The 14,447-nt window shown below is 46.6% G+C and overlaps 1 protein-coding gene across 3 annotated transcripts; it reads left to right on the top strand.

Moving 5' to 3' along the window:
• Positions 1 to 732: 732 nt before the first annotated feature.
• On the top strand, positions 733 to 14,020 carry LOC146895970 (cell adhesion molecule CEACAM3-like). 3 transcript variants are annotated; one of them, XM_087908687.1, is made up of 8 exons: positions 742 to 805; positions 1,957 to 2,316; positions 4,153 to 4,509; positions 5,039 to 5,048; positions 7,862 to 8,202; positions 9,465 to 9,824; positions 12,363 to 12,710; positions 13,737 to 14,020. In XM_087908687.1, the coding sequence occupies exons 1-8, from the start codon at positions 742 to 744 to the stop codon at positions 14,018 to 14,020; spliced, it is 2,124 nt and encodes a 707-aa protein (XP_087764813.1). The 3 variants fall into 3 exon arrangements, with proteins under 3 accessions (XP_087764815.1, XP_087764813.1, XP_087764812.1); XM_087908686.1 differs by lacking the exon at positions 5,039 to 5,048 and having other exon boundaries at positions 7,849 to 8,202; XM_087908689.1 differs by lacking the exons at positions 5,039 to 5,048; positions 7,862 to 8,202; positions 12,363 to 12,710 and having other exon boundaries at positions 733 to 805.
• Positions 14,021 to 14,447: the final 427 nt, after the last annotated feature.

Raw genomic sequence — 14,447 nt, 5'->3', positions numbered from 1 at the left:
TTCACTAGGGAATCACCTAGACAAAGGTGACCCAGGAGGATCAGGGAGGACTTAGGTTCATCTAACACGCAGCTCAGCCAACACGTAATGCTGAAGGTTGGCCTTGAAACACTCCATAGAAAGAGAGCACCCACAGTACTTTCTAGGACACATAGGTCACCTCTGTACCAACTCCTCACACAATGGTTCCTGGGCCTCTCTTCTGAATCAGGAATTTGACTGGTGACATCAGTGATGCAGGATTGCATCACTGGTCACCACTCAGCTGCTCCTTTTGCAGCCCCAGAGACTGTCCCCTTCCTGCTGGGAGTAAATGCCACCTTCCCCGACCACTGAGGATGCAGGGCAGACTGGGTGCTCAGCTGAATCTCTGTGTCACGAGGATGCATAGGCAGGATGGAGGCGCCTTCTTTGGTGATGACATACACAAGGCAGGCCATATCAGGCGTCAGCCCTGGGATGAACTGTTGTTCTCTGAGGGCATGGGGATGCTTATCAGCATTGTTGTCCAGAGTGTTGCTTTGAGGTGAAACATAAAGAGAGAAAAGCTGAGAGGGTTGCAGTGCAGCACTTAGTGTGGAAGAGACAGAGATCCTACCACCCAGAGCCCAGTGAACTCTGGAGGTGCTCCAGCCTGGGAGGTAGCTTGTCTCAGGAGAAAGGACAGCAGAGCCTGGGGATCTGCTGTGTTGGAGCTAAAGCTCTTCTTATCAGAGGGAGGACGGCACAGTGAGAAGAGAGATGGAGGAGTATTCTCTGATTCCCTGCAAGGGCTGCACCTTTTGGCAGGGGCTCCTGCTCACAGGTAAGTGTACCCACTCTCTGACTGTATGGGGGACAGTAACTCAGAGGCAGCCTGGAGTCTCCTAAAGATGAAAGAAGCCCCAGAGGAGACTTGAGGTTTCTGTTTGCAGTTATAGAGCACAAGGTACAGTGAAGGACAGAGGCTCAGCAGCCTGAAGCTCCCAGCAGATGGGAGGTGATGAGGAGAAGAGAGAAGCCTCAAACACTCCCTGTTCAAAGTCCTATTGAATATTGGATGTAATATTCTGAAGTGTGATTCTCTAAATAGGAATCAAACAGGGGTGGGCCAGTGAGATGGCTCAGTGTGGAGACATGACAACCCGAATTCAGTCCTCAGCTCCCACAGGGTAGATGGAGAGAACAGGTCCTGCAGGTTCTTCTCTGCCCTTCACATAGATGTTGTTGTGTGCACCCTCTCATGGGCACACTGAGACACTTCTGTCCGTGTAGCTGCTGTGGCATACACCCACACTTGCACACACTGAAATAGATGCCTTCACAGAGACACACATACAACACATAAGCAAATGTAAAAAATTTTAAATCATACTTGACTATAACAATTGTAATTTGATCTAATAGGGGGAAGTACATAGATAACCCCATGGAGACATATTTCTCCTATCTCTTTCCCTTCCTTCCTCCCTCCCTCCCTCCCTCCCTCCCTCCCTCCCTCCCTCCCTCCCTCCCTCCTTTTCTCCTCCTCTCCCTTCCCTTCTTCCTTCTTCCCCTCTCCACTGCTGCCTGAATATTTTCCAGGAAGTGAACCTTCTAAAGAGGTCACACTAATCTCTGTCCTCACAAAGTCCTGCTTCAAGTGAACCTGATCTCTGAGCATCCAGAAAATAAAGTCAGGGGCTGATTGGAGCACACAGAGAACAGAGAAAAAAAACTCAGAGTGAGAACCCTCTAGAAGAGGAAGTCAGAGAGGCACTGCTCCTCACACCAAATATACTTATATTTGAGGAGGGATATGGGGACACTGTGCGGGGATCAGCTGAACCTGAGTACAGAATTCCACAGAGAGCAAATGATAGGCTCTGCGGGAGTGGAGGTCATGTTGCTCACCTCCATCAATGAGGTTGGTCATATTCCTAAGGTGAGTAGTGTCACCCCTGCTCAATATTGGTGGTTTTTCTTGTTCCCTTCTAGCCTTCCTTTTAACCTGTTGGCACCTGCCCACCACTGCCCAAGTCACCATTGAATTAGTGCCGCCCCAAGTGGTTGAAGGAGAAAATGTTCTTCTACGTGTTCATAATCTACCAGAGAATCTTCTAGCCTTTGTCTGGCACAAAGGGGTGAGGAATATGAGCCTTGGAATTGCACTATATTCACTGGCCAAGGGTTTAAGTGTGACAGGGCCCATACACAGCGGTAGAGAGACAGTGTACAGCAACGGATCCCTGAAGATCTACAATGTCACCCAGAAGGACACAGGATTATACACCTTTCGAACCATAAATGGACAAGTAGGAGTCTCATCAAAAACAACCACGTACCTTCATGTGTATAGTAAGTGATTCTTTGTGAACTCTGTGTGCTGGGTGTGGCTCATTTCATTGGACACACACAGAAATATCAAATCTAGCCTCTGTCTATCTCCCCTTTGCATGTGTCCCCAAGTTGGAATCCTTCATTTGACCATACTTTGCACACAGGTGGACGCATGGCAGGTCACTCAGCCAAGACTATCAGCCTCTGTCTAGACTCTTGGGGCTCTCACAGGCATGTGTCCCTGAGAAAGACCGAGTGATGACTGCAGTGAGAATGCATCTGTCCTCTTCCCCATGCATCACTCACTAGTCCCTTTGAAGCCTCACAGACATCAGTCACCTTCCTGCTAAGAGGATATTCCATCCTTTCAGAGCATTGAGAACTCAGGGCAGGCTGGGTGCCCAGACGGGTTTCTGTGTTCCACAGGGAGTGCAGAGGCTCCCTCTTGTCTGACAGAGTTCTGACAGACCCAGGGTCAGGGCACAATAGAGGGCAGCTCCAGGGTGAGCTGCTGTTCTCTCAGGGCTCAGGGATGCTCATCAGCCCTTTTGATCACCATGTAGTCTGGAAGACTGAAACATAAAGAGAGAAGTAGAGAGGGATGCGGGGCAGCACTGAGAGTAAGGGGGCAGAGCAGTGTTTTGTAAAGAGAACACACACAGCTATGGAACTCTGGGAGATGCTCCTGTCTGGAAGGAGGCTCAGCTCAGATGAGGGAAGGACAGCTGAGCTCATGTGTCACAAGGGAAGCACAGACCAGGCCACTGAGACTAGGGAAGTAGCCTTGTATCCCTCTGTAAAGAGTCACTGACTCTCAGGGACTCTTGCTCACAGGTGAGGGGCCACAAGTTCACAGTGTGAGAGGAGAGGACTCCAGAGGACTGTCTTGAGTCTCTTAAGGGGGACAAGGACATGAGCGGAGTCTTGGAGCTCATATGAGTGAAGACACAGGGAAGTTCAGAGGGTCAGCAACAGGAAACTTATTCTTATTCTTGATGAATGTGAAAAGTAAGGGGATGGGGGATTATTCTCACTCAAACTTAATCAGCATGACTACAGTATTCTGAAGACTGATGTTCTCAGCTTGGTGTCCCAAAGAAAAAAATTCAGCTGTTGTTAATCAGGGGTGTGGCTCAGTAGGCATAAGCATTTGCTTCATTGTCAAGCTGAGACTAATGAACACAAGTCATCTGCCTAGGTACTGTGTCCTGCACCCACTCCCACACCTTGAGGCATGCCCTTGTACACGAACTCACACACAAATATAAATGAGCCATAAAAATCAAACCAAATGGAAAAATCCAACTCTATATTCCCAAGCTTATAAATTTCTTAAATAAATCCATGGGCATATAGGGTCCTGCAACTTCATTCATTCATTCATTCTTCAAAGGTGTTTGGGTTTTTCTAGGCACCGTTTCTTTAAAAAATATAAGACAAATCCAGGTTCTCCCAGTTCCCTAGTCCTAGTGGACTGGAAGTAAAGAAAACTAGAAGGTGAAGTTAGGTGTTCACTGGAACCACAAGAGGAAAAACATAAACAACAGAAATCAGAGAATCAGGTGTCAGAGTCTGTAGGGAAAGAGGTCAGAGAGACATGTCCCCAATACCATCTACACTGAATGTGAGCAGGGATCTGAGGGTAGTGAGTCGGGGCCTTGTTGACACCTGAGCAGGGAGTGGCATACAGAGGAAACGACAAGTGCAGGAATATTGAGAACATGGAAGTCAGTGCATGACAGGAAGACACTCACCCACACACCAAGGATAAGCTATGGACAACCTGCTTAGGATACAGGGTCTTAGCTGAATACAAAAGTTCAACTATTGAACGATCTCTATCTTTCCTTCTAGCCTCCCTTTTGACCTGTGGCCGCCCCACCTCTGCCCAGCCCACTATTGAATCAGTTCCACCCAGCATTGCTGAAGGGGAAAGTGTTCTTCTAGTGGTTCACAATCTCCCAGAGAATCTTCGAGCCCTTTTCTGGTACAAAGGAGTGGCTGTGTTCAAGAATCATGAGGTTGCCCGGCACATAATAGGCAAGAATTCAAGTGTGCTGGGCCCTGCACACAGTGGTAGAGAGACAATGTACAGCAATGGATCCCTGCTGCTCCAGAATTTCACCAGGAATGACATTGGATTCTACATTCTACGAACTCTGACCACAGATCTGAAAGCTAAAATAGCCCATGTACAACTACGGTTGGACAGTAAGTGATTCTTGTGATCATTCAGTGGGTTGAGTTTAGACACACAGGACTCTCTTGCCTGACTTGTGCATACTTCCACTCTGTTCTGTGTCTCCATGCTGGTGTTTGAAGATTTAGTGCAGGACAATCATGCTAGAGTCAAATGGCTATAGATCAGGCTCCTGCCCTGACTCCACCCTCAGAGAGGAGTGTGTGTGTGTGTGTGTGTGTATATGTGCACGTGTGTGTGTATGTGTGTGTGTGATGTGAAAGGGCAAGTCAGTGCATCAGGCTCAGCCTTGTCTTTGGGTTCTCACCAAGAACATGGTACTGAGAAGGACCCAGTTAGCATCAGGCATATCTTGGGATCCTCAGAGAGAGGTGAGCACTAGAATGCCCTGGTTCTAGACCTCTCTCTCAGGCTTGATTACAAGTGACCTTGGGGAGTATTTTGCTGGGTTTGGACTCTTACTTCCTTATTGAGATGAAAGGGAACAACGGTTTTTGGCTGTCCATATTTCATAAACCAACTAGTGCATTGATTTGAGAGCCTCATTCATGTTAGCTCACCTGGGCCCCTCCTTTGGAGACTCAGCATGGAGGTCATCAGCCAACTCTTCTGATGGGCGTATGAGAACTCACAGGAAGATCAGGGTCCCCAGGATGAAGAACAGAGGACACAGGTCCAGCCCAGGGAATTCTCTCATGAAGTCAAATAGTAACAAGAACTGATAATCTTGACTTCTCCTAGGCATGAGTTATAGTCATTCTATTGCTAATATCTCACAGTCAAACCCTGAGATGCTGGTTTCCTAGAGAAAATGATAGAAACTTATGTGTTTTCCATTTCTGTCCCAAAAGACCCAGAGAGCCCCCCACAAGGCCATTCTGACCCACTGGTACTTACTTTGTCTGAGAACAGTACTATGCTAGGGGAGCATGTTCAGCCTCCATCCTTCTAGCATTTTCCACAGGGAAAGAGAGGGTGACCACAGAGGAATTACCAAGCAAAGGATAGAAACACCCCTACAATGTCAAGGCAGACCTGAACTATACCTAAGTCAACAAAAGAGGCTGGAATTCAGGTTTCCACTTGAAACCCTCCACTGAAGGCTGAGACCACACCTCTCCAGGACACAGGAGATCTCCATATACAGGACTTGGATCTCCTGATACAGCTGCTCCTGGATGTCTGTCCTGGATCAGACCTTGAACAGTGACACTGGTGATAATCACTGAATGTCTTTTCCCTGTCATCACTCAGATGGTCTCTTCCAGCCCTCACAGACATCTGCTACCTTCTGGATGAGAACAAATTCTACCTCCAGAGAACATTGAGGACTTGAGGACAACCGGGTTCACATCAGAGTTTCTGTGTCACAAAGGATGTATAGGGAGGAGAGAGTCGTCCTCTTTGGTGTTACATAGCCAAGGTCAAGGACACGGCTGTGGTTAGCTTTAGGGTGAGCCGTTAGACTTTGGGGCACAGGGATGATTATTGACAGGTTGTGTGTGGTCTGGAGGACTGAAACATACAGAAAGAGATTGGAGTAGAGAAACACCAAGCAATGCGAAGGAGAGGAGACAGCAGTGCTATGGACAAGGATCCACCCACAGTCCATCATGGGTTCATTAAGTCAGCAGAGTTGACTCTGGGAAGAGGAGCTGACTCTGGGACTGCAGAGTGTAGTAGCAGTGCTGGAACTGAAACTCTTCTTTGTTCTTGGAGCATGGCACATGAACCGCAGTCTATGGAGCTCCATTGTTCCTCCCTCCAAAGGGCACCGTGGTCAAGGGCTAGTCTCGTAATTAAAGAGAGAATTGCCTGCAGTGTGTGGGAGTGGGGAGCTCAGGTTCTGGCTGCAGTCTCCAAGGAAGACAAGAGTCTGAAGGAGAATCATGCAAAAGACACCTTGGTTCTCCTTCAGACTCTTGTCTTCAGTGGAGATGACACAGAGGTGGACAAGAGGGCCAGCAGCAGGAAGTTCTCAGTGAACATGAAATGGTAAGGGGTAGGGATGAATGCCAGACTGTTCTCTATTCAGTGGCAATCATGTTGGTTACTATATTCTGAAGAAAGCTGTTCCCAGCTATAACAGGGTGACACAGAGAAGAATCTGACCTGGGTGGGTCAGTGAGGTGTTTCATTGAGTGAAGACAAATTCTGTCAGGTCCAGTGACATGGGTTTAATCTTCCATTCCCATGTGATGGAAAGAGAGAACCCTCTTACTCCTCAAAGTTGTCCTTTGCTTCACGCATAGGTACTGTGGCACAACCTGGCCATATATACATATATGTAGTAATACACATGTTTTCACAACTGCATGCATTCACACACACAGGCATAGTATCTCTCACACACACACGAAATGGAAATAGTTGTAAAAAATTAAATCAAGCTAGAGTATCCATGTGGTGATATTTTGTTTGTGATTTAACAAATGAAGCTTGCTGGGAGATCAGAGTGAGGAGCTAAGCCACTAGTAAGCCAAAGAGACCAGGTAGTGATGGTACACATCTCTAATACTAGCACTCAGGAGGTAGAGGCAGACAGAACTCTGTGAGTTCAAGGTTACCCTGGTCTACACTAGATTGATCCAGTCTCAAAGAGTACCAGAACTCATATCTTGGATCCCAGCACTTGGGATCACATGCTTTTAATCCCAGCACTAGGGATGTGGAGATAGGCGTGATATGGCTGGGCAGAAGAGGACTATGAGGTGGGAGGAGACAGGGGCGCAGAACATTCACACTAAGGATTTTTAGAGACAAGATTGCCCATTCAGTCTGAGGATTTGGTAGAGGCTGAGAGTTTCATAAATAAAACCCCAGACATGCACATTTCATGTTTAACCATTCATTAATTCTCCATAGGTGTCAGAACATTTTCTAGGTAGCATGCTTTCAAAAAATGAGATTAGCTCTGGTCTTAACAAAAGCCTATTCCAAGAGGACTTGAAGATGGGCCATTAAATAAAGCTTGAATGTGAAATCAGGTGTTGATTGGAGCCACAAGAGGAAAGAACATAAACAACAGAAAGTCAGAGAGTCAGGTGTCAAGGTCTGTAGGGAAACAAGCCAGGAAGTCGTCCCACAACGCCAGTCCACACTGATGTGAGATGGAGTTTGAGGGCTGTTAGCCAGGGCCATGTTGACACGTGAGCAGATAATGCCATACAGAGAAAATGACAGGTATGTGGACATTGAATGCATAGAGGTCATGTGCTGACCTCCACTCAGTAGGACAGGGAGACACTCACTCACATAGGCTGAGCAATGTACATACCTGTTCAGGACAAAGGGCCCCAATTTAGGCAAATGCAAATGTCCTAGTATTAATGATTTCTCTTCCCTTCTAGCTTTCCACTGTAGGCATTATTTTACCTCTTCCCAGCTCACTATTGAATCAGTTCCACCCAGCATTGCTGAAGGGGAAAGTGTTCTTCTAGTGGTTCACAATCTCCCAGAGAATCTTCGAGCCCTTTTCTGGTACAAAGGAGTGGCTGTGTTCAAGAACCATGAGGTTGCCCGGCACATAATAGGCAAGAATTCAAGTGTGCTGGGCCCTGCACACAGTGGTAGAGAGACAATGTACAGCAATGGATCCCTGCTGCTCCAGAATTTCACCAGGAATGACACTGGAATCTACACCCTACGGACTCTGACCACAGATCTGAAAGCTGCAGTAGCACATGTGCAACTCCTGACAGACAGTAAGTGATTCTCTGTGATGATTCAGTGCCATGTGGTGTTCAAACACACCTTTAGACTGCCTTTCCTGTGCATAGTGTCCCTGTGTTGGTGTTTGAGCACATAGTGGCAGACACACATGATGAAGACAAAGAGTAATAGAGCATACTCTATCATCTGACACCCCTTGTATCAAGAAAGCCCTGGACACAAAGTAACTCAGTCTAAGATATCAGATTATGTCCAATATCATGGGGATCTCAATGCACATTTCAGTAAGAAAGACCATGTAGGCAACAGGCAATTGCTGCTTGAGGAAATCATGGCATCTTAACAGGGAGGGGAGTACTAGGAAGCCTTGGCCACACTTCTTTATCCTAGGCTCAACTACTAGGGATCATAGGGAGCATTTTGCCAGGGCTAGACTATTCATGCCTCTCAGTGCTGAATGGGAGCAATGGTTTTTGGCTGTCCATGTCAAACTGAGGTAATTATTTTCTCCTAACATGAGTTTCATAAATAAAATCTAGTGACTGTTGCAGAGACGGTGGAAGAGTGATGCCTATTAGTTTGTTCTTCATTGCTTGCCCAGCCTGGTCTCTTATAGCACTCTGGAATCCTTAGGACAGGAGTAGAACTGATTTCAGGGGTGGACCCTCACACATCAGTCACCAATTTAAAACATTGTACTATAGACTTGCCCACAGATCAATATGGTGGTGGCATTTTCAGTTGAGTCCTCCCCTTTCAAACCACCTGTACCTTGTGTGACATCAGCATAAAACCAGTCATCTTAGTATCTAAGTTTTTTCTAATATCTGAGCTTGGCAAGAGTATCCAACATCTCCTGGCCTTCACTCAGTCCTAGACTTGTGGACTTCAGGGAAGAGCAGCAAGTATATCTAGAAGGTGAAATCAGGGATTGGCTGAAAACACAAAGGAAACTGAGGGAAAATATATGGAATGAAGATGTGGGGTTTGTGAAGGAAAAGTTCAGAGAAGGCATAATTTCAAACTCTGTGCATGAGTGTGAGCAGGGCTTGACTGAGGGCAGGGAGTGTCAGCTATGGAGACACTCCAGGAGAGAGGTCCATGCAGAAGAAATGACATATTCAGGGGCACTGGTGGAATGGAGGTAATGCTGTTGACATCCACCAGGAAGATTAGAAATATCCACCCCTGCGTCTTTAGGCTGAATGATGAATCTACCTGTTTAGGATGAAGGTTGCTACTTTCCATCAAGCACAACAATCTTTGTGACGACTGTTTCCCTGTTGTCTTTCAGCATCCCTTTCTACGAGCTACAACCTTTTCACTTCTGACCAACTCATGATAGAGCAAGTGCCACGGAATCCTGTTAAAGGGGAAAGCATTCTTCTCCTTGTTCATAATCTGCCAAAAGATCTGCGAACCTTTTCCTGGTACAAATCATTGTATAGCACCCAGAGTTTTAAAATTGCAGAATACAGAAGAGCCATGAGTTCCATCACCTGGGGGCCTGCCTACAGCAGTAGAGCAATAGTGTACATCAATGGATCCCTTCTACTACAGAACGTCACGGAGAAAGATGCAGGATTCTACACACTACAAACTTTAAACCGAGATTTCAAAACTGAAAACACACATATACAATTCCGTGTGTACAGTAAGTAATTCTCTTTGACCTCTAGCTGCTGGCTGTGGCTTATCCTACTTCATACACTGAACTGTCAGGATTGGGCTGTGCCTCCTCTCTCCCCCACTGCATTGTGTTTGGACCTTTACTGCAGGACATGCATGGGGTAGATAAATTTTAATTTATCAGAATCACTCACCTGTGTTTACCTGCAGAGAGGAGGACCTGTGATGGGTAAACTCAGCCCCAGAATGTCAGCCTTAGCACAGACACTTGGAGCTCTCACTATGCACATGTCCCCAGAACGACTCTGTGGAAGTCAGGCAGGCCCTGGCTAAGGAAGTCATGGGATGCTCACAGAAAACACTAGGAAGCCCTGACTGAAAATCTCTATCTGTGGCTAGACTCCAGATAACATTGGGGGAGCTTTTTTGACTTCCTGTTAGAGCTTGACAAATACCAAGGCTTTATTGGTATTTGAAACCACTGTCATGAGAGCTAAGGTTAGCTTAGGTCACCTGGATATCTTCCTCAGAGACAACACAAGGAGAGACTAGCTGGTCAGGTGCCCAGTCATTAAATAACTGTTTGGATGGAATATGAGACCTCACAGGAAGGTGAAGGTCCCCAAGGGGAGTAACAAAGGAAGAAGTCCTTTCTGAAAGCGATTGTCCTCTGTAGTCCAGCCCTTGAATGCTCTCCTGCAGAAAGTAGTAATGGGGGTGCTGATCTGGACAACTCCCAGGCAAGAGGTGCAGTTCCTCTAGTAATCATTAGGTGGCTAGAGAAGAAAACACAATCAACAAATACCTCAAAAAGTACTTTTAGGAGCCATGAGCTTAATTGTAGCCTACATTCCATCCACGTCCCTATGGATCTGGAGGTCACTGACAGCCTCTTAGATCTACTGGTTGCTTCCTGTGTTTCTAAGCATGATTCTCTGACAGAAGATCCTATGTTATAACCCTCTACCTCCTGGCACATCCCATGAGGACTTGACCTAGATAGATGTCAGCTGTATCCCCACACAGACTTTGGGGATCCAAGGCACAGCTCAGCCATCACAGGAAGATGGAGGGTCCCTCTTAAATTCTTCCTAGGATGATGGAGCCACTGCTCTCTCTCCAGGACTTAGGTCACCTCCTGTTTCACATCCACATGAATCTCCTCCTGGGTTTTATGACAATGTACCCTGACTCCAATGAGAATGGGTCTGTCCTCTTTCCCAAGCATCATTTAGATGGTTCCTTTACAACCCTCAAAGACATCATTGTCACCTTCCTGTGGGGAGTAAATGCCAGCTTCTCAGAGTATTGAGAACACAGAACAGACTAGGTACTTGGCTAGGATTCTGTGTCATAAAGGACACATTGAGAGACCAGAGCAGAGACAAGTCCTGGGGTAAGCTTTTGTCCTAGGGCCTTCCAGAGGTGACTATCAGCCTTGTTACTCACTGCATGTTATAGAGGACTGAAAAATATATAAAGAATTTGACTGTGACAAGAGGCAGGACTAAATGTGTAAGGGACAGAGCATGGCCTTGGACATCATCCTGACAGCAGCCAGCATGTCAGCATTAACCTGGGATATGTGCCTGCCTGTTAGAAGGTTGAGCTCAGAGGGAGGAAGGCTGTAGGGATCGAGGGCCGTGTTGGAACCAAAGGTGTTCTTCACAGAGGGAAGGAAGAGCAGGCAGCAACCTCTATGAAGGCCCACTGTATATTTCTCTGCAAAGGGTGCAGCCCCTGGTAGTGGCTGCTGCTCACAAGTTAGGAGAACACAGTCTGATAGCATGTGGGGGAGGGGAGCTCAGAGACTGACTGGAATCTCCTAAGGGGGAAAGACAGGAAAGGCTCCCTCAATTTGTCCCCTGACTTCCATGTAGGTACTGTTATCTGTGTCCATCCCAACACACAGGATGGCATCCACCTGCTCCTGCACAAACACCCACACTCATACCCACTCACACTCACACACTGACTCCCCACACATGTACAAGTTCATGTAAGCTGGAGTTGTAACTGGTGTTAGTAACTCCACACATGAGAATTTCATAAGCATGATCTTCCATCTGCTCACATGTATCTGAGCCTGATCAGGCATTTGGCCTTCCAGAAAAATCACATTAGTTGTTCATTACAAGGGCCCAACTCTAGTGGACTGGAAGACAGACCATGAGGCCCATCTTTAAGTGAAGTCAAGGGTTGACTGCATCCAGAGAAGGAGGAGATGTAAGGGGTCAGAAAGTGAAGACTGGCAACTCGTAGAGTATGAGGTCAGGGAAGGTACTCTACCTCCACATTTTCTGAGTGTGAACAGGCATGTGAGAACAATGAATGTGTAAACACATGAGGAGACAGTTCTCCACATAGGAAGTGATGCATTCAGGTGCACAGAGGTCATGGAGGTCATTTGCTTACTTCCCCCCTCTGAGTTTGACAAATACTTTCATCAACCTCAGCTGAGTGATTACTGAGCTTCTCAGTAACCAGGCCCCTTCTTTTCACCAAAGACAAAGGTCTCAGTATTGATGATTTGTCTCTCTTCCCTTGTACTCCCCCCTTTTAGACTGCAGGCTTCCTCCCACCACTGCCCAGCTCACTATCCTGTCAGTGCCACCCAATGCCGTTGAAGGGAAAAGCGTTCTCCTAGTTGCTCATAATATCCCAAAGAACCTTCGATCATTTGTCTGGTACAGAGGGGCAACCACTGTCAACAGACATGAAATTGCACAGAATGTAATAACCACTAACAGAAGCTTGCTGGGGCCTGCACACACTGGTAGGGAGGCTGTTTACCCCAATGGATCTCTGCTGCTCCACAATGTCACCCAGAAGGACACTGGATTCTACACCTTAAGAACCTTAAATACACAGTTGGAAACTCAAGAAACACAGGTGTACCTCCACATATACAGTAAGTCATTTTTTTGTGACCTCTGGTTCTGGTGGGGTTGATTTCCCTTTACATACCCAGGACTGTCCATTGTGGACTGACTGTGTCCTCTTTACATTTTGTCTCCACATTGGGGTTTGAACACTTAGTGCAGAATGCACGTTGGGTAGACATAGTAATAGAGACCAGAATCCCTCACCCAACTCCACCTACAGAGGAGGATGTGTCCTGAGCAACTTAACCCAAGGATGTTAGTCAGCCTCAGAATCTTGAGGCTCTCACCTAGAACATGGCCTTGAGCAAGACACTATGGGAGTCAGGCATGAACTATCTGGGAAACTATGGTTTTATCACAATAAGGTGAGACTCTGGAAGCTCTGACTCCAGACCTGTGCTCCGGGCTCAACTCCAGGTGATCATTGAGAGCTTGTTTCCAGTGCTAGAATTTATTCCCTGTTGGAGCTGACAGGGAACAAGTCTTTACTGACTGTCCAAGACCCATAGAGTGTGAAACCAGCCATGCATTGCCACTACAACTGTAGTTATGCAGGTCATCTGGGCTTCTCCTACTCATGAATCTCAGTACACAGGTGCAAGGATGTAAGTCAACGCTTCTGATGTGCTTAGGATACTTCAAGGAGGGTCAGGGTCCCCAAGGTGAAGGACAGAGGAGTAAGTTATTTCAGGCAGCTGCTTTTCCTCAGGGATCTAACCTAGGAAATTGTCTCCTGCAAGTAAACAGTAACTGATGCTTCTGACTGGAGAAGCTTCCCCATCTCAAGGGCAGGCCATTGCTCATACCTAGACTTGACTCAGGGATACAATGATCATGTGCTGTGTGCACTAGTGAAGAGAAACAGAGTCCCAGGAAACACAGGCTGAATCAGGGTCACACAGGTCATGGGTGATAGACCCAAACCACAAGAAATCTGTCTGTTGTCATAGCCTGCATGTTTCCACCCTGCAAATTTTATTAAGTGTCTGTTGACTACAGAGAGGCTGGTTGAGATATCTGAAGGGCTATTGTCATTTTTTTTTGCTTCGCAGAGCCTGTAACACAGCCCTTTATCCGAGTCACCAACACCAAAGCTATAGTACAAAGCTCTGTAGTTCTCACCTGCCTCTCAGCTGATGCTGGTATCTCCACCCGGTGGATCTTCAATAACCGGAGTCTGCAGCTCACAAAGAGGATGACGCTGTCCATGACAAAGTGCCAACTCAAAATAGATCCTGTCAGGAGGCAGGATGCTGGAGAGTATCAGTGTGAGGTCTCCAATCCAGTCAGTTCGAAGACCAGTCTCCCAGTCAGGCTGGTAGTGATGAATGAGTAATCTCTTTCCCTTTATTCTACAGCATAGTGGATGCATTTTTATCAATGGGGTACAATAAGGAACAAAGTTTTGTGGTGAAAATGATCAGTTACCACTCAGGTAAAGCCAGCATGTTGACTTATGATTGTAATCCTGGGATAAAGATGTGTCCAAGGAGAGGCAAGACATCAAGAGAGACTTGTTTTCTAAAAGCTAAAAGAAGACATTAATATAGCAATCAGAATTGCAAAGGAGTTAAGAGCTTAGGTTGTGGATCATTTTCAGAATCTGTGAAAATCAATTTCATGAGCTCCAAAACTTCTGGATGCTCCAAGTCCCCTGTTTGTATGGAGATACATGCATCCTCTTATATGTCCAAATGTGTTCCATATATAGCCAATTCACACCACACCAGTGCTGCCTAGGCACCAGTTGTCCATGTGAAGTG

This window comes from Myodes glareolus, chromosome 1 (assembly GCF_982192425.1).
Source record: "Myodes glareolus chromosome 1, mMyoGla1.1, whole genome shotgun sequence".
NCBI lineage: Eukaryota > Metazoa > Chordata > Mammalia > Rodentia > Cricetidae > Myodes > Myodes glareolus.
This window is presented reverse-complemented; position numbering and strand designations above follow the sequence as displayed.